At 40.0% G+C, this 20,905-nt stretch overlaps 1 protein-coding gene across 1 annotated transcript in view; it reads left to right on the top strand.

The window, feature by feature from the left end:
* The window catches only part of LOC136850203 (serine-rich adhesin for platelets-like), a 114,270-nt gene that overhangs the window by 30,845 nt on the left and 62,520 nt on the right, over nucleotides 1-20,905 (top strand). The window contains exons 3-5 of the mRNA XM_067123842.1: nucleotides 10,342-10,496; nucleotides 13,448-13,597; nucleotides 13,730-13,912. Of these exons, the coding sequence (XP_066979943.1) occupies nucleotides 10,342-10,496; nucleotides 13,448-13,597; nucleotides 13,730-13,912 (488 nt within the window). The remainder of the gene's footprint in view (nucleotides 1-10,341; nucleotides 10,497-13,447; nucleotides 13,598-13,729; nucleotides 13,913-20,905) is intronic.

Genomic DNA, 20,905 nt, shown 5'->3' on the forward strand with positions numbered 1-20,905 from the left:
TCTTGAGGACTAACAGAGGTTTGTCTTCCTCAACAATCAAGGGGTACTGAGCAATGTTAGGCCCTGTGTTTCAGCACAGGGGCCTCGATCTGGGGTTCAACCAGGACATCAGCGACTAGATCAATTCTTTTGACATGACCAAGGAGAACAAGACTAATGCAGTAGCATGGAATTTGGACGTCCTCAAATGGTTGTCAGGTCCTCCATTTAAAGCTCTTTGCACACTTTAAGCATAACAAGGAAAACTTTTTCTGGTTGCCTTAGACATGGCTAAGAGAGTCAGCGAGTTGCAAGCCATTGACAGAAGAGTAGGCTTTTCACAAGGGGATGCGGTATGCTCTTTTACACTAGACTTCCCGGCCAAGAATCCCTCTAAGCTGTGGCCTCGGTCTTTCACCATCAAGAATTTGATGGAAATTCTTGGACCGGAGGAGGGAGAGAGGACTCTGTCCTGTCAGGGCACTAATGTATTACCTTAATAGAACTGAAGATCAGAGGTCCCTCAAGTAAGCTCTGGTGCTCTGTGAAGAACCCTTCTAGACCCCTTTCCAAGAACGCAATATCATTCTTTTTGAGAGACGTCATCCTGGAATCGCATTCAAGAATTCGCGAGGACCTTGTACCAGTCTTGAAAGTTAAAGCCCACAAGATTAGAGCCGTCGCCACCTTGTTGGCTTTTAAACATAACACGTCTTTGTTGGCGATTCTCCAGGCAGCCCTCTGGAAGTGAAAATGTGTGTTTTGCAACATGCTACTTACTTGAAATAGAGACTATTTTCGAAAACTACAGTACCTGGGGTCCATTGTCTGTGGCTGGCATGGTGTTAGGGGAGGAAGCATAGGACTCCACTCCTATCCTACCTCTTTTTGTCTTGATTAGGCTGTTGAGTTCTTGGGGAGCCTGGGGGTACTATGCACCTGGAGTACCCACCAGTCCTTTTTTATGGTTGGGTAATGGTTTTAATGAATATAGTATGTAGGTGACAGTTTTCTGGTTGTATGTCTTATGGTACTGCACCCAGGGCAAGGGCACTCTTGTATGGTTATGTTAGCCATCGAACTGCTCCATGAGCTGCATAACCTCCATTGATGCTTTGTGGCATTCAGAATACTCCTTTGCTGCAGTGCTTCCCATTATTATACAGGTGCTCCACAGCTTCATTGTTGCACCACTGTAGTTAAGATGAGAGCCAACCAGAGGCAGTATCAGTCTACAGTAGCTCTCTTAACAGGTAAGGGTACAACAACTTTTTTAACCAATGCTAACTAGAATTTTTGGCTCATATTCATTCTTCTACTGAAAATTTTTGAGATTACATATGTCCATGCATCCCACCTCCTGTCAATATGAGATTCAGCTATGTAATTACTTGGTAAGTTACATATATAAAAATGACATTTTTATAATAAAGTTTTATATATACTTACCAAGTAATTACTGAATCAGAGCCCTCCCTCCTCCCTTCTCACAGACATCGAGGGCACAAATGGACTGACGCTATTCAGCGGTGTTGTACCTTTCCTCCTCTGATAGTGGGCGGGACCTAGTCACCTACACTAAAACAATCAAATGCTAACGCAAATTTCAAATTTTTAACTGCTGTGCGAGTTAGGAACAGGCTATGTAATTACATGGTGAGTATGTATAAAACTTTATTTTATTATAAAGCATCATTTCATGATGAAATATGCATTATAAATATTTTTTTATTATTATATAATGTGAATGTGAACATAAGTATTTGAGATGAAATTTTTTATCAACAATGATCAAATATTCTCTTGTATACTGCTATATGTGTGATAATCACATTTGTCAACTAAAAAAATAAGGGATATTACTGTACTGTGATTTGTAATTAAAAAGTCAAGCATAACGCAAAAGAGAGATCCTATCCCCTCTACCTTCTGTGGGTGTTAGAAAGGGACTGGTGTGGCATCATCTTCCACTCTTCTCCTTGCTCTCCATCCTCTACTATGGATTTCCTTTGCAGTTCAACTTCTGAAGCAAAGCACAATCTTTGTTTGGAGCACAGCTCCACTGATTCTTATCAGTCTTTGTGGACAAAGACTTTGTCTGGTACAGGATGAGATGAGGAGCAAGGCTGGTAGAGAAAACATGACGTGTCTTCTGCTTCTTTGGAAGGAGGTGTCACGTGTACCTCTAGAGAGTTCAAGTGCCAAGGAGCCTTCACCTCCAGAACCCCTCCAGGCTAAGCTAGAACAGCAGCTTTGAGGATATTTCACTCATTCTTGAGCTAAATCATCCTGGGGAGGCGACCTTGGTGTCAACTTTACTAAGGATCTCATCTTCAGTGTGGGCTTTGAGTTCTGCTCCAGAGTTGAGACCTTTGATAAGGTTACTATGGTGTAAGTTATCTCGTGGTGTTTTGGCTGAGGTGAATGCCTTAATCTGCGGGTCAGAGAGTCCCCTCGCAGCCAGCAGATTGAGCAAACTCCATCTTCCATTCTGAGATAACATGGAGTTCTAAACTGGAGGATGCATTGCTTTGCTCTTACTGACAACCTTCCTTTTGAGAGGCTCTGTCACGAGGGGCTCACCTCCAAGACCAATAATTTAAAATCAGTAGCTATAACCTCTCCCTGTGTGGTCTCATGGTTAGACCTTTGGATGTGTGGTCTTAGCATCCTCACATTGAAAGAACTGTCCTTTGTTGAGGAGGTTGCTTGTGTCAGGCACCAAGGTCTTTAATTATCTAACACTTTAAGTTACCAAACATTGAGTGAACCCGGTTCTTTGTCAGACAGACTCCGTTCTTTCTCTGCTTTCTCACGAGGTTTCACATAAAGGCAACCTCTCATGGCGTAACAGCTTGGTCTTGGGTTTTTATTTCTTCTTCCTTCTAGGTAAAGTTGACACAGCTATAGGGGTGCACTGGGAGGATTCCCAAGATTCTTTTTTCTCCCTTGCAGGTACATTCAACCACCTCAGGAAGGCAAGGGACCATCCGTGAAGTCTTCAAGTACAGCTAAGCCCTCTATTCCAGGTGTGCAGAGAAAGCCTTAGCCCCAGAAGGTCAGGCAGGAAAATCTGAAAAGGGTGAAGAACCTTCATAGCCCTTTTGGCCTCCCCTCCCTGCTCAGCCCAAGAGAGGGGACAGAGGGAGAGAAAAAAAAAAATGGAACTGCTGAGAATGGCTCCCATTCAGAAATCATCACCCTCCCCTGTCAACAACTACCATTCTGTTCCCAACGTATGCTCCAAGTTTGCTGAAGTCTGGAATGAAGCAGAAGGGTGCTGTGAAGATTGTTCATCTCTGGTTCAGGGGTTTTATAGCCATCTCATTCTGGTGGAGAAGACTTTTGAGGTTGGAGACTGGTCATCGAGCTCTCAACAGTGAATGAGTATATTCATAAGATTCTGTTCATGATGGAACTGCTTGTTCAGTGGTTGATTCTGTCAGAGAGGGAGACTTCTTGATCTCGATCAGCTTTCAGAATACTTACTTTCAAATCGTCATCCATCATGATTGAAGGAAATTATCCACTTTGTCTGCAATAGAACATTGTTCCAGTTCAAGGTTCCATGCTTCAGTCTGGAGACAGTTCCTCTGGTGTCACCTGAGTGTTCATCCTGGTCTCTGCTTATGCTCAGTTGAAAGACATACATCTCCTCTCCTGCAGTATCTGGACAATTGGCTCAATCATGCCCCCTCCTAGTTGTTCCTTTTTTTTTTAGGAACTGGGTTGTGACTTTCTGAGGTTGTCCAGATGGGAAATGACTGTGAAGGCCTTCATTGCTAAAGTGTCCAGGAGCATACAAGGTGCCTGATCTGTTGCTAGAGGATGAGATCTTATTTCTGCCAGTTGATTATTACACCTAGATCAAGGCATAGGTTAGAAGACTGCTTGCCCTTAGAGCAACTTCTGTAGAACAAGCAGCATCTTCTAGTTCTGTGCCATGATCTAGATGTAGTAATCAGCTGGCAGTAGTCCAGTCTTGTCCCCAAGCAACAGATCAGGTACAGTACCTGCAGATCAGGTACAGTACCTAGTTATGCTCCTGTAGCAGTGAAGACCTTCATAGTCGTTTCCCATCTGGACAACCTCCAGGAAGTAGCAGCCCAGTTACTATCAAGGAAGGAATAACCCACTTGGAAATGGCAAGTGATTCTGGGTCGTCTGTTGTCCTTTGGAGAACTTGTTCCTCACTGTCAGAGTTACATTTGTTCCCTTTAATGATAACTGAAAAAGACTTGGTCCTTCTCAAAAGACCTGCATCACCAGCTAGTTCCACTGAATGAGAGTGTGAAGGAGTCAAGCTTGGTGGCTCAATGACCTAAACCTCCTCCAGAGATGCTTCTTGTACCCCAGCCTAGAGTTTTATTCCGATGCCTCCGATCTAGGTTGGGGAGCCCTTTTAGGGAGCCAAAGGGCCTCGGGAACATGGACTTCAATTTGGAGGTCCTTACATATTAACTTCAGAGAGCTAAAGGCCACTCACCTGGGCCTTCAGTCTTTTGCTCCTCTGGTTGCAGAGAAGATTGTAGCAGTGTATGTGGATAACACCACAGCCTTGTCTTATGTCCACAAACGAGGGGTCACCCACTTTCTCTGCGAGACAGTGAAGACCTCCTCCTCTGGGCGAATCAGTACCAGGTGAAGATGGTTACTTGCTTCGTGCAGTGAAAAATGAATTTCCTTGCAGATGAATTGTATCGCTGCAATTACGTTTTTCCAATGGAGTGGACTCGGGACTCCCTCGTATGCGACGATTTCTGAAAACTATGAGGCAGACCAGCTGTGGGCCTCTTTGCAACATCGAGAAATTATCGTATTCCTCTCCGTGGCTCCCCAGTCCCAGACCATTTCACATGGGCGATGGATGCCATGCTGTTGGAGTGGATGGGCCTGGATGTCCAGCCTTCCCACCTTCTTAATTGATCAGTGATCCATTCTGGCCTAGGAAAGAATGGTGTCCAGATCTGCTGCGCCTATTAGTGGACTATCCAAGACTTCTGCCACAAAGACAGTCGTTGCTCAAACTACCACACTTCCTCAGGTCCCATCAAGGATTGTCCAATCGGGCCCTGACAGGCTTCAGACTGCCAGGGGCATTGTCAGAGTGTAAAGGCTTTTCGAAGCAAACTACAGAGGCTTTTGCTAAGTGTAAAAGATCTTCTGCTTGAAGGCTTCACCAATCCAATTGGTCGGTTTTCAGAGGATGGTACCAACAAATAACATCTAGTCATCTGAAACCTCTATAAGCAAGTTAGCTGAATTTTTATCTTTCCTGAGGACTGATAGGTAGCTGTCTCCCTCTACCTTAAAGGGGTATAGGTCATTGTTCTAAGACCTCGGAGATTTTATCAGATCCTTCGAAACCTCCATTAGAAAGCCTGGATTTTCTCACCTGGAATTTGGACATTGTTCTGAAGTGGCTTATGAGCTCATCCTTCGAACTTCCCAGATCGACCTCTTTTAAGAATCTCACTGGGGAGGACACTCTTTTTCTCGGCATTAGCGATTGCAAACTCGTGAGCAAGCAGTAAGCCTTCATTGTGAGAGTAGGTTTTGCAAGTGGAAATGCAGTATACTCTCTCTCTCTCTCTCTCTCTCTCTCTATCTCTTTCTTGTTTTCCTCTCCAAGAATGAGGATGTTTCGAAGCCTCGGCCTTGCTCTTTCATTATTAGGAGCTTAGCGGACATCCTCGGGCCAGAGGAGAAAGAGAGACTTCTTTGTCCTGTGGGAACCTTGAAGTTCTGTCTTTAGAGGACAGAAAAGATCAGAAGACCCTCTGACAAGCTTTGGTGCTTAATGAAGATCCCTTCATGCCCCCTGTCAATGAATGTGCCGTCTTTCTTTCTTAGAAGTTCGATTACAGAAGTGTATTCTCAATTCAGGAAGGTGTTTTATCTTCCGTTACGGTCAGAGCTCATGAGGTTTGAGCTGTCACACTCAGCCAGGAGCATCGCTCCTTTTTGACTCGCTTGGCGCCTGCCTCATCAATCTTAGGCACTCGATCATTTGGCGCCAACTCCCAGGCGCTTGGTGCCAACTGTGGAGAGTTTAGAGCCAGTACTTGGGCACTAGATGTCAACAGTGGGACTCTTGGTGCCAAATTCCAGGTCCTTGGTGCCAACTTCCAGGATCCATGGCTGGCATAGTTGAGAAAGGAAGCATAGAGGGCTCTCTGTCCCTCTTCTATCCCTTTGCCTTGTTGTACGGTCGTTGAGTTTAAGGGAAGCCTTGGGGGTACAGTGTACCTGGAGTACCCACCAGTTTTAATGGTTGGGTTAGTGGTTCTTTATTTTAGTTGTAGGTGGCAATGTTGTGCTTATTCTGGTCTATGCCCAGGGCAAGGGCACTATTTTTTGTCTTTGTCAGCCATTGGTGAACTACCATGGCTGCAAAGTACCCACTAAAGTATGGGCGACTCTTGGCCAATACTGTCAAGTCCTCTACAGGTTAAGATGAGCGCCAACCAGAGGCGGTACTCGCCTAAAGCAACTCTCTTACCAGTTAAGGTACAGCAAGCATTAACCAATGATAGCAACCTCTCTAGTTCAAAGTCATTATCTTTATTAATGTTTTGGATTAGAACATGTCCATGATTCCCACCTCCTCACAATGTGGAATCAGCTGTGTGATTGCTTGATAAGTCACTTGTATAAAAATTACATTTTTATTATAAAATAAAGTTTTATATACAGTAAACCCCCTGTATTCGCGGGCGATGCATACCACACCCCCCCACGAATAGCTGAAACCAGCGAATACTTAGAACCCTTCTAAAAACACTTATAACTGCCTATTTTAATAGTTCAGACACACATAAAACAAACTAAAAATGCTTATACAGGTATTATCCTACTTACGATGGGGTTAGGTTCCAAAAAACCATCGTTTGTTGGAAAAATAAAAGTATATCTTAGTTTAACCAGACCACTGAGCTGATTAACAGCTCTCCTAGGGCTGGCCCGAAGGATTAGATTTATTTTTACGTGGCTAAGAACCAATTGGTTACCTAGCAACGGAACCTACAGCTTATTGTGGAATCCAAACCACATTACAGCGAGAAATGAATTTCTATCACCAGAAACAAATTCCTCTTGCTCTTCACTGGCCGGTCGGAGATTCGAACTCGCAACCAACAGAGTGGTAGCTGAGAACGGAACCCGCTCACCCAGCAAAGAACTATCGGTTGTTGGAAAAACATAAGAAATACCAAAACATATCTCGAACATAGCCTAGCTTATACTAGGTTATTCGGTACCATGTACAGTACTGTATACATATATGGTAGCCTAACCTACGCTATAAAATATACTCTTTACATACACCGGTATAGTAATTATAGTATTAATGTCAGCTAATTCTGGAGGTTCATGCAAAGTGACTTATGATAATTCAATACAAAGAGAAATTGAATAACAAACAAGAATTAGCTTAGCCTACACTATGGTATATTGTATACATACACAGTAGCATAGCCTACATTATACTCTACTATATATTCGCATATCGTATTATACAAACGTCAACATAACGAAGATGCATCTTTTCCATGGATCTTTTAAAATGTTATGCCTTAATTCACTGTATCCAATAATATTGTATATATTCTTATATTGCTTTTGTATTATAAATTGCGATCACAGGGATCATCAGTGTTTTGGTTTGGAAATGTTTATGCTGTGTTTATTTCGCCGCATTTAACTCAGTTCAGAGAGCTTTTCTTGCTTCTAGTTTGCATAAATGAATCTCTATAGTCTGGATACTTTATTTATAAGGGGCAAGGGCATTTTTCATCATACAAAGTGTTTTTAAGTGGAAATATAACTAAAATATGTCTTGTGGAATTAGTTTATCTATTATTTTCATTAATAGATGACGATTGACAATGAACATTTTGGGGCATTTGTTTTGTGTAAAAAAAAATTCAAGATTCTGTTCGCTATTTTCAGTTGATTTTACCATAATACAAGCTTTACATGTTTATCGTTTATCGGAGTAAAAATAACAGTAATGTGTTCTTTCATGCCCAGTAGTTTTGATTAAAACACTTTCTCTCCCATTATTACGATCGAGTTTCATCCATGTTGCCGATGCATGATAATTTACAGTATAGTCATTAGCAGCTTGAACATTGTTTTTTCTCAGCTTCAGCTACAACTTACAGCTTAAATTTACCAGTATATTTCCTTGACGATCTTTCGTCCATACCGAATAAGGGTATAATGTAAAAATATATGAGTCCTATTCTACTTAACGTCATTTGTGCCATAACCTACGGTAATTGTTTACTACCGTACGATGGTTGAAGTACAGGTAAACGGCTGTTGTTGTCTGATTCGAATATAAGCAAAACAACAGTTTCTTGGTCGGTTGTTTATGGCTGTATGCATTTGCGCAAGAGTATAACGTTACTAACAATACTTTTATCATTCTCTTTTACTTTTTTAACTAGAAGATGGGATAAAGAGATGGAAGAAAAGTTGTCTGTTGTAATTTGGTCTCTCTCACTACATGATTACGCTGCTGCCTGCGCCTGAATGAAATTTAAAAATATTTTATAAATAATATTGTCGTATCGGTATTAATTGCTTACCCCATTGCAAAATCGAATTATTATAAGGTGAATTATCGTAACTTGAGCATTACCTGAGTATTTTAATAGTTTTATCACAAAGAGTGCATTTAGTCATGAAAATGAGATGAAAATCCAGTATTCAGTGAATATTTCTCTGTGAAAAATACCGCGAATGGGTAAATTTTCCGCAAATAATGGGTAGATATGTTCCAAAGACGAATACGGGGTGTTTACTGTATACTTACCAAGCAATTACATAATCGGAGCCCACCCTCCTCCCTGCAATGGACATTGGGCATCAAACGAATTGAAGCTCTTTGCTGAGTTGTACCTATCAATCCTGAAAGTGGGCGACCCTGTCATCTACTCTAACAATGGTAGTGCCACCACGAAAATTTTAATTCTTAAGACTGCTGTGTGGAGAGCTAGTTAGCTATGTAATTGCTTGGTAAGTACATATAAAACTTTATTTTATCATAAAAATGTTTTTTTCTTGATTTTTTCTCTGAGGCTTACCTCCCCTAAGGGGAAAGTCTTCAAATATGAAAGTTGTAGAGATTGTACCTCTCAGGAATAGATAGCAATTTTTTTTAAGTAATCTGTATTTTTCCTAGTTATACAAACCAAAGCCTTTCACATAAGTTTTACCTTCCTATGCTCTCCCTACTGCCAGAGGAAGAATGGCTGGCATGTATAAGGAGAGATTGAGTAATTCCCCTCCCCCATCTCCACTAGATTACCTTTATTGTTATCCAAGTCTGCTGCCATTCCAGTGAATGCTGAAGGTTACTCCATACATGGAAGGGCTTCAATTTTTATACCTAGAAAAAATACAAATTACTTGGAAAACTTGTATTGTGGGTATGGTTTGTGTGTAAAAGCCAAAAGTCTTTTAAATGCTTGATGTCTAATTTGGGCTAGCCTAACTGTGACCCTTCAAACCTTATCATTTATGCTCACTTTTAAGACATTTTTCTGGTTTTCAATGCTATTTTGAAATTGTAGCCATAAAGTTAATACTTCAGATGACCAAACAGTATCATTGTAAATATGAACAATGCCATTTTAAACATGTACTGTACCAAATCATATTTGTATCCAAACCTTAACCATTCAGCTTAAGAACTTTATCTGTTATCTGAGAGATGAAGGAAGTTTAGCATAGAAGTAAGCCTTTCATTTTTTCTAAAAGAATTATAACTTTAGTATTCAAATAATTCTTACCTTTATTAGAGACATGGGTTGTACTATAAAAATTCTCTTTGTATAGAGGTGGCTTAGCATATTTAACCAGAGCTTGAATTGGAGTCACACAAGACATGCTTTTGGATGTATAACACAGCAATTAATGAAATTATTGTAATCATAAAGGATCTGCAGTACCTCAAGATTTCATAATTTGGTCAAAAGACAAAGAGCACCAACACATAGTTAAGAGACTTAGGGAACCAAGCTCAAAGCCAGATATCTTGATAGTGAACACAGCCAAACAGCAAGGATGTTGTATAGTGTGGGCATAGGGGCATGCTGGGTTGAGGTAGGCTGTAACATTCAATATGATCTTGTTTAAACAGCGTTTAAGTCCTGCATCTGTTGTACTCTCTCAGTTTAACAGTTTTTTTTTTTAGAAATTTTTTAAATAAGTAGATGTGTTTACATATACATTATTTTCTGCATTATTCAGTTAAAATTGTTGAACTCTATGATTGTGGTGTGTATTTTGGAGGCTCAATTGTTGTATACTTTAAAATTTAATGTTAATTGTTGTCACTTATTCTTTTTAAAGGAAATGATGGTCCAGCAGAAAATTTGCCTCCACTGACATCGATTGTTTATTTTTCATCGGAAGGTGATGAGCCACCTCAAATACTCCAGTTACCAACTGGAGATTCTACTAAGCCACTTGGCTCAAAAGAAAATCCTATACAACTTGTTCAACAGGTTAGTTATCAGAAATTTATTATTACAGTACTTAGTTTATGGGTATCATATGACTCTGGTGTAAATGTTGGTGCTGGGAACTTAAAAATTTATTAGCTATCAACCTGTGGTAGTTTCTGTTTTAGGAATATATATTTTTTAATATGGAATGAATGTATAATTCTAAAATTTCAAAAGAATATCTGGTTTGCTGTTAAAATAGGACATGTTATAATATTTGGAATAGTCTGTCATGTATTAGCTCTAATAGTGCAGCTAAGGAAAAATTTAAATACTGAAAGATGACAAAATACTCTATATAACTGGGTAGCCAATACCTCACTTAATGGAGTGTGCCTAGTATTATCTGTTAAGCCAAGACAATGATAATGTGTTTTCTTTAACATTAAAATGTCCTAACTGCTAAGTGCATTTAATCTAAAAGTGTGGCTTAATACTTTATGAAGATATCCATCCAAAAATTTTGGTTTTGTAATGTTTCCAAGCATAGTGGTAATTATCATTAAAGGGCATACAAAGTATGGCTGTTAACTTCTCCATTTTATTATTGTTTCATCACTATGCCCCTCAAATTCTCAGTTTAATAATTATTTCATCACAGTGCCATTAACCACAAATTGCTTTATTTCTGTGGCTGCAGAAATCCAAGTCTCTTTCAAGATCCAGAAAAATTCTCACTGCTGCCATGCCCACTAATATAAGTTCACCTCAGTCTCTCTCTGTTTTTGTGGTAGTGCACGTCGTATAGGCAACAGTGTCAGTTTTGTAGCACAGTATTGCCTTCTGCTTGAGATAATGCTTCATTGAGCACATTACATACCGTGTCATTCTTTTGTTTCATGTTTCAGTTATCTCAGTAGTAGTATCTTTTAATTTTGTGATTAAACACAAGTTTGTGCTGATTGGCTTATGAAGATTACCCATAAGGGTTACTGTAAGTACTTCTAGATATTTTTCTTTCTAGTAAATTGTGGGATTTTACATCTTAGGTGTTACTTTTCCAGTTTTTTTTGTGGGGGGGGGAATATAGATTACTTAATTTTTGGGCTGGGATGCTGTTACACCACTTTTCAGAACCATATTAGTTTTGGTTAGGTTAGGTGATAAGGACATGCCTTCGGTTCAGTGCTTATTGTTGTGTACATTACTGTCAATAGCCTCTTTTGCTATAATTTTGGTTTAGGTCTGAGGGAGTGAAGAGTGGTAGCTTTAAGTATTATAGAATGTTGGTATAAATTTCATATGCTGTTGTTTTTGTAGCTACAATTATTTGTTGCAAATCTGAAATATTCACCTTAATTATATCAGATACATAATAGTTTTTCAAGAAGCCAACTTTTGCTTTTTTAATGCATTGTTAAGTGAAAATATCAACAATATCTGTTTGTCCAAGTCTTTTAGATTAATCCTTTGAAAGTCTAGAATGGCTCACTGGTCGTGTTCAACTTACTTATATTAATATACTTTCAAATATTAAAATCTGTTTTTATGTTTTTGGAGAAATACATTTCAAGGTTGTACAGGCATGCTCAGATATGATGCTACATGATTCTTTTTGTATTTTCCAAAATCTCAGACTCAACATAACGGTTGCCAAGCAGTGTTAATTTTTTTTTATTTACAATGTCATATATGTCAATAATTCGTTAATTCGCAGCTAACACTATTTTCCCTGTGGGTATAAATATGGTCTCTTATGCATTGGTATAATTTGCAATTATTTGTCATGAGTTGATTTTTTGTATATTGCTTAGCTCAAAGCAAGGTGTGATAAGGTTAGCAGTGCCGTCAATGCTAGCTTGTTTAATGTGCTATGCACAGTAGTAGTCTTAACTCCTCTACAGCTTATAACAGTTGACCTAATAAGCTCAGCAGTTATAACAAATTTTTCAAAATAAAAACATGAATTACAAAAAGTTTTTCAAGAATTGTAAAGTTTTAGGCTATTTTCAAACTGCATGTTGCAAAATGATTTACAGTATAGGCCTAATGAAAATAATCTAAGGTTTCTGAGATGTAATTTCATTTACTAAAGGATTTTTAGGGATTACTTGTGCTTTGGAGAATAAAAGATGATGATATAAATTATATCGAGAAGATGACCATTAATCCAAATATTTATTAGTATTAATGCCAAGGCAAATGTAACACTTTTTTAACTGGCTAAGAATGTTATTTTCTTAATTGTGAAGGCTAAGTTTAATGTGTTTTTTAGCAAGTAAAGAAAACTAACATGCCTAGGCCTAGGTATAAATCTTTGGCATTAACAAAAGTGTAATTGCATAGGTGAATATTTGCCTGTAAACCATTCTTTTTGAAGTGGTTAGGAAATATAACACAAATCATTTTATTTTTTATGAAAATCTAAATATTCTTATAACAAATATAAAATAAATATTTCCAAGATCATTTCATTGTCTCTACACATTATAGACCTGTGTTCCAGGTGGTTCATGTTTCTTGTACTCAAATGGTTGCATCACACAGCATTGAGGCATAAAAATACTGTAATCAAATAGGGCTACTGAAAATGTTATGGGTGCAATGCTAGTGATATCATTTTTATGGAAAAGTTCTTTATTTTTTGTATTTAACATTTGAACCTAGGTTTGATGAGGACTTTTTTTTTTTGTGTACAATGCATCCGTGCTGTGTGAATGAAATTTTTGGAAATGTTTCATCACTGCTTTCCAAAAGTTGGCTAAATGGAATATTTTCATACAGTTTTGATGCATGTGATAGAATTTACTGATACGGTGGCCTTCTTTTTTAAAATAAATATGTTTTCACATTCAAGTAAAAGATAGATATGAAGCATGTTAGGTTGCCAGTTAGTGAATTTTGAACAAAACCTATGCAGTCATGTAGCTTCAATATAAATATGGCTGTACAACTAATTCTGTACAGTATACAAGCATTTACAATTACCACAGTTTATTTTATGTTTTCAGGGAAATACATTTCAAGCTTTACAACCAGTTCACAAGGAGCAGCTAGAACAAATCACATCCCTCTTGCAGCAGAGGCGACTAACTGTTCCTCTGACAGCTCATCATGATGAGATATATGATCCCAAGACAAACATGAAAATTGTCTATAAGGTAATTTAATAACTACATTAATGTCTATACAGTATTTTTCAATGTGGCACAATGTATTGAATAATTTTGTTGGTTTTATTCTTCAAAATAGATGGATTTCATTATGTAATCTTTCATGGGTCCATTTAACAGGTTGTCCACCCAGAAAGCTTCCGAGAGGAAAGTGGAATAAGTGAGGACAGTGATGATGCTGTTGAATCTATAGCAACGGTGCCAAAGAAGAGAAAAAGAGGAAGGCCATCTGTAAAGTCAAAGATGACAAAGATTGAAAGCACTTCTGAGCTGGAAGATGTGAAAGTGGATGTCCTGGAGCCGGTACAAATGAAATTTATATTGTCTGTCATTTTCTTATATTCTTAGATCTCTCCAACCAAAAGTTTCAGTTAGTACAGTTTTGTGGTGTTCACATGCAAGCATAAAATCTTGTTTTGTATAATCTTGAGCTGCCAGAGTTATTCAGTCAAAATACCAGTCAGATTGCTCTTAATTGTTAAATAGCATATGATATTTGCTGTGTGGTATCTTGCAAGGAATCCAGGTTCAGAAAACACTGCTTTCATACCCGTTACCCAAGTTTTATCCAACCAGTATGAGCTGCTGAACAGTGGAAATACTGTCCATTTTGCTCTTCCTTTTGGTTTGGCACTAAAAACCCATCATTTTACAACTTCCTTTAGGTGCATCAGCTCCCTTTTCAGTTGTGCTAAAATAAAAATACAAGAAGAATACAGTTCACCACCTTTACATCTGGGCTTTGAAATGCCTGTCAGTCTGAACAGACATGCTGGCTTTGTACCCCAGAACTGGACCAGTTTTCACTTTTCTTGAATTTATTTTTACTGTTTCAGTTTGTGTTATCTTTTGTTTCCACATCTTTGTGATTGTTTTACTATCATTATAATTCATGTTCCTCGGGCTTTAGTAAGTACAGTATATTTAATGCTATTTATTTGAACCTTCTTGGAGAGTGTCTTTCTTTTACTGCCACTGCCCCTATAAGTATCCTTGTCATTTTGAGCAATCATTTTGTTCACATAATCTTCACTATTTAGAAACTGGTCGTTTTTATACCAGTTTCATCTTGCATTTAAATTAAGATGATCATGAATAGCTTATAGTCTGAATAATATTTTGCTGGGAGGTTCATTGACCTTTGCTAAGCCAAGTGGACTCTTGTTTTTGTTACTCACATATCAGATATTGCAAACTGTGAGATTTGTTTTGAATTGTGTATTCATTTAATATTTATGAATTTTCGATATTTGGAATAATACAGTAAATTATAGTTCATGGTCTTGACTTGTAACCAAATTTATTCCTTAACGGTTTATGGTTTTACTACCTGCTTAAGTCATGTTATTTTGTGATGAAATTATGATATAGTAATTTACTTGGTTTTAATATTTAGTTGGTGATTCCAGCCCTCGTGAAGTGATCAGTGTTAAATTTGTTAAATAATCTATTTTTCGCGTCTGATTTTCGTGATGGCTTTGCATAGATGCATTGACAGCTCTTGCAGGCAGTAAAGTAATTTCATGTGTAGCTTACAGAGAGAATTTCATTTACTGTGTAGTGCCTGTAGGAGTTATATTTTGCCTAGATGTGCATTGTAAAATATGAGACCAGTTCCCAGTCCCAATTGCAACTATTGAATGATAGAAAGTGTTACAGGTAGCCAAGGAGCTTAGATAAAGAATCATTGTCCTCTGCTTCAGCCTTATTTACTTCTCCCAAGCCTTGATTCAGTTCTTGCAGACTAACAAAAAATAAAAAAAAACTACATCTTTGCTTAATTATAAAAGCTGGTTGAATTGGGCTTACATGAGCATTTGGAGAGGCTCCGGGTGATTTGTTTATCCCTTCCAAGAGAAGAGACCATTCTCAAACTCCTGCTGTTTGCACTAGGTCATCTTCTTTAGAAGGCCTATCATTTGTTTCTGTGAGAACTGAAATACACACTAAATCGTGCGTGTCTGTTCATCCTTCAACAATAGATGTAGGTGCTTCATCAGGTGCTATTGCTTCCTTGCAAGAAAGCACTATTTTGGAGATTGCTTCCTTATTGCCAAACATAGGCAAAGTAGTGATATTGCTTCTTCAGCACATTTTATTTGGTAGCATGCTGAATGCTCTTTGTCTAGCTCAGGTGCTATCAGCTATGCAGTCGCCAAAGGCAATGATCGTAGGGTGCGTTTGTCCTCTAATCTCTTATTTAGTGAAGAAATGCCAAAGGATAATAATGTTTCATGAATTAGAGAACACTATAATTCTGCTAGATCTCTCATAACTTCTCACTGTTTAATGTGTAGTAAAGCCCTTTGTAGATTTATGCAGTTCACTCATGTTGATACATATAGTTGTGCAATGAGTTTTAGCAGTTTTGTGTCTCATGACTGTTGTCAGGTCCCTGTGTCTGCACAGTGAGGGTTATTAACTAAGTGCTGTATCACAGATGGAATAGTTGTTTGTTCATACACAAATGCTAACACTTTTCTTTGCATTGGGATTCAGTTTGCGAATATGAGCTGGAATGGCTGTTTAACATTCAGACAAGGTTGTTAACCATCAGCAGGTAGGGTAAAGCCCTGCCCACCTGTCAGTGTGCACTCCACTTTGCCTCTAGCAGTCACGTTTGGCTAGCTAAAGAGCTCTTTGAGTGCAGGCAGTCCCTGGTTATTGCCAGGGTTTCCGTTCCCGACGGCGTGACAATAACCGAAAATCGCTGATAACCAGAAATCAATAAATAGCGCTGATAAGCGGGGATCAGCACCTCTGTTAGGTGGGTATTGACACTGATCTTTGGTTATCGCTGCTGATAAGTGGGTACTGGTGCATATTGGCGCCGAAAATCCAGTTATTGTCATCGGTAGACAAACGCTGTAAAAACAGATTGCCAGTAGCTGAGGCCGCCGATAACTGGGGACTGCCTGTATTCTCTTTGCCTTTGGATGATTGTTTTTGCTGATTGCTTGATAAATAAACAGTGAGCCAAAACCCTCGCTCTTTTCAGTCTTCTACAAGGAAACCTCAGGTTTTCAGTCTGCTTAGGGAAGGACAAGCCTTGTAACAGGTTCCATACCTCTGTAGAGGTGGACCCTCACACCTTCTGTGCCTCCTGCCCGAAGCATGGGTTTAATCAGAATGCTAAGAATAAGAGAGGAAAAGGTTTTCCTGATGTCATTGGATTATGATACTCTGCCAGTGACGCTAAAGGCCCTCTTTGGTACTTTTCTTCCACCTGCCAAACTCCTCCCACTGTTGCTACTCCTAAAGGACCCCCCCCCCACCAACTGTTATTGAAAGTTCAGCAGAGAGCCTTCTAGGCGGATAGGACACCCAGTCCAGCATCTCACACGACCTCTTTTCTTTCTGAGGGAAAGATTTCCTCTGGAGGAAGCTCTTCGTTGGGTGAGCCGGTAGAGCTGCGGACTGTCACTCGATGGGCCGGAGTTCAATTCCCCCAGCCGGCTGATGAAGAGTTAGAGGAATTTATTTCTGGTGAAAGAAATTCATTTCTCGTTATAATGTGGTTCGGATTCCACAATAAGCTGTAAGTCCCGTTGCTAAGTAACCAATTGGTTCTTAGCCACGTAAAATAAGTCTAATCCTTCGGGCCAGCCCTAGGAGAGCTGTTAATCAGCTCAGTGGTCTGGTAAAACTAAGGTATACTTTTATCCTCTTAAGGACACTCTCTCTCGTGGGGGGGAGTAGGGGTGGGAAGGAAGAGCTTCACTCTAGCCTGACTTTATTTCCAGGTGTGGCAGAGGTCAAGCAGCTCAAGGGGTTGTGGGCTTCCCTGGGCCTTGCAGGTGAGCCCAGTGTTTCTTCCCTCCTTGACCACCCGAAGGCAAGTAAGTTGTCACATGTCACTGCTTTACTGTGACTGTTATGACTTCAACAGTCACAGTCTCCACTGGCTCCTGGACCACTCCTACATATTCAGTGTCTCCCCACTCTCTTCATTGATGTACCCAAAAGAGTTGTGTTCTTCAAGTGTGGGGGCAGTCCCCTTCCATTTTCTTTATTTTGTGTTGACCTTGGCTATGCTTGGGAAGAAGTTGAAGAAGAGGCAAAGGAAATTGTTGTTGGCTTCGGTTTTGTCTTTGTCTTCATCTTCATCTTCGTCATATATTACTGTTGCCTCCTTGCCATCTCTTTCCAAAGCTAGTAAGCAAAGGAAAAAGAAGGCTGCTACATCTCCCTGCAGAAAGCCTTGTTAAGCTTCCAGTTGACAGCCCTCACAAGTTTCCTAGTTCTTACAGTGTTGTACAGAAGTTTAGCCAGATCATTTTCATAGTTGTCTTAGTCTAATTTCGTAAAAGGCACTGGACTCATAGCATTTTAGTCTAATTCCATAAAAGGCACTGGACTCATAGCATGTATTGTTTTAGATTCACATACATGGCATTTGATTATGCAAAATTTGCAAATGTGTTAAAAAGTAGACATTTAAGAAAATGTCATTTGCAAGGATGTAATGTTTACTGTACAACATGATTGAATGTCAAGTTTCATCAGTGTTTAGGAACATTCCATATTTCATCTGTTACTAAAGCTATAGACAATAAAACATTATTAGCTTCCTAGACCTGGAAGTAAAACACACATTTTAAACCCTTATCACAAAACTACTGCATCAAGCATTTGCAAAATTGCACTTAACGGAAAGAAGGAATCAGTTATGTTCCTTTACTGATGTAAAATTTATTGGAATTATACAGAAGTTGTACAAAATAAACTAAACAAAAGGAAAATCCCAACCCCTCTGGTGTAGTTAAAATCTGCAAAAACAAGTCACTTGACATTTAAAGAACATGTCATTTGTAATGTGGTGAACTGTTGCACTCTGCCTTGGTGCCCCTTTCCTTCCAATGTACATATCTGTTGCTATCAACTTCATACTTTTGATATATTGTTACTTTGATTCAGGTGGATTTGTTTAAGAGTACTGTATATGTAAGATCCTGCCCACTGGAAACAATTGGCTCTTACTCATCTTGGTGGAGTAAAACTTTTTAATATTTTTACATGTACATTGCACTCCCAATCTCTAATTAAGGGTGAGTTATTTTGACTAAAAAGAGTGGAGTAAAGTGGATAGGCTAATATATATTAACTTTTTATATAAGTAACTTACCCAGTAATTACTCAGCTAAGAGTTTCTACTCGACGGCAGCTTAAATTCTGAAAATTTGTGGTAACGCTACTCTTTTCTTTTGTGTAGGTGACTAGCCCCGCTCACGTTCGGAGCAAGAGAGGAACAAGTCAACCAAGAGCTCAATTTGTTTCTGCCAGCTTAAGACCACACACGATGTTGAGATTCGCAGCTGAATTTGAATTCTTTGGTTCCCTGTTGGTGAAGCATTTTTGACCCGGTAGCCTTCGGCATTGATTATTTAGATAGATTTTCAGTGAAAACCATTATTGTTACTGGTTCTCTTTAGGAGACTTACTGATTTTTTACTTGTACTGCTAGTTGACCATGTCAGACTCGAGCTCTTCTAGCTTTCGGTATTGCAGCAAAGGCTACAATAATCGATTGACAAAAGCTTGCTATGACTCGCATACCTTGTGCACCGCATGTAGAGGACAGGTATGTTTTGTTGAATTGATGTGCAAGGAGTGTAAAGAGTGGGATGAGAATAAATGGAAGACTTTTGCTTCTCACCTTTCTAAACTAGAGAGAGACCATAAGAGGAAAGCAGCTTGTAGAGCCAAAATAAAATCCTTAGCTAACCAGGGTTCTAGTCCTACGTCTAATAATGTTGCTGTGCTTGTTGTCTCCTCTCTTGCTAAATTAATTTCTCCCATTTCCAGCCCTCCTCCAATTCCAACTGCTCCATCTCCTGGCTCCCGCACTTCCGATCCAGACCACTTTGCCAGCCTCAAGCAAAGGTTTGACCAAAAGTTTGGTCTGCTCGCAAGTTCTCTGGCCCAAATTGGGGAATCTGTGGATAATTTCAGTGAGAAAAGTGGTAGTGCAAGTGAAGTGATAGTGGAGGAGGTGGCTGCCTGTCCCACCGATTCTCCCAGGCAAAGGTCACTGTTATACTCCCCCAACCCTTGGAGGAAGCATACTCAAGGCCCAAGGGAGGTCGATAGGGTCTGCCCACGGGTTGTGTCTCAGCTTGCGACAAAAGACAGCCACTGGGAAGGCGTCTCAGCTTTTCATAATTTTTCTTCCAGCTCCGGAGACTCGAGTCCGAGTAAGGGGCGCCAGTGACGTTTCTCGGACGAGTCATGCCCTCTGAAAAGGCTTTCGACGTTCAGGGATCAGTACCCTCCACTACCCAGCAAAAGGCTTAGGGAGCCTTCCTGTAGCCCCCAGCCATCGTGCAGTGCTTGGGACAGTCCCGAGTGCTTTTCCTAGTCTCAACACCAATCAGTGATGCCTGGACTATTGTCTGTGACTTCTAAGCATACTTCTCACTCGGCTAAGCATGCCTCGTCCCGAGAGTGCCCGCGCTCTTCTGCTGTCACTCTTTCGAAAGTGAGCGCCCGTTTGTTGCCAAGAGCCCACTAGTGGCTGAGCACCCAGTAGTGACGGAGCGCCCAGTAGTAGCCAAGCGCCTGGTAGTAGCCGAGCGCCCAATGGCACCTGAACAACGTTGCATATCTGGTCTCATGCAGTTGTTGACATCCCTTTGGTGCCAAGCACCCTTCTTCAGTTGAACGGTCAGTTACTTTGGATCGCCAGTTCCTGTTGTTTTGGCTTCTTCATCCAAGCTCTCAGCGCTGACTTTGGCTGGTTTGGCTTCTTCTAGCACATTGCTTGACATGGGCCCACCTTCTGCTAAGGGGTTACATCCTTCATGGGCTCCTCTCCAGAAACAGTTAGACAACATTTTGGGACTCCTACAGAAGGCCTCATTTGTGTCAGTAGTCACCCCTGCGGATCCTTCGCTTTACCTTATTTCTTCGGAAGGAGAGGAAATGGGCCAGGAGGAAGTTCCATCGGCCTATGCTTCCTTGTTTAGGTATTTGCTTCAGAATTTTCATGGTTTTTCACCCCAGCAGCACCTACTTCTCTGGCCTCCTCGTTTATGATGAGCGATAAGCCAACCAGTTCAAATAAGCTACCCAAGATGGTTCTTTTGTCTTCTTCTAAGAAGGCCTTGTTTGAAGTAGACAGCTGGCTAGCAGAGAAGAGGTGTCAAGGCAAGGCATCCTTCAGCATTCCACCCTCTCGCTTATCATCCAGAAGATATCAGTCATACGCAACTGGAGAAGCTCCCTCCTTGGGAGTGGCTGCGTCCTCCCAGGGGAACTTCTCCAGTCTTATTGACTAGGCCTGGAGGTCTGCCTTCT

Source organism: Macrobrachium rosenbergii, chromosome 21 (assembly GCF_040412425.1).
Source record: "Macrobrachium rosenbergii isolate ZJJX-2024 chromosome 21, ASM4041242v1, whole genome shotgun sequence".
Lineage (NCBI taxonomy): Eukaryota > Metazoa > Arthropoda > Malacostraca > Decapoda > Palaemonidae > Macrobrachium > Macrobrachium rosenbergii.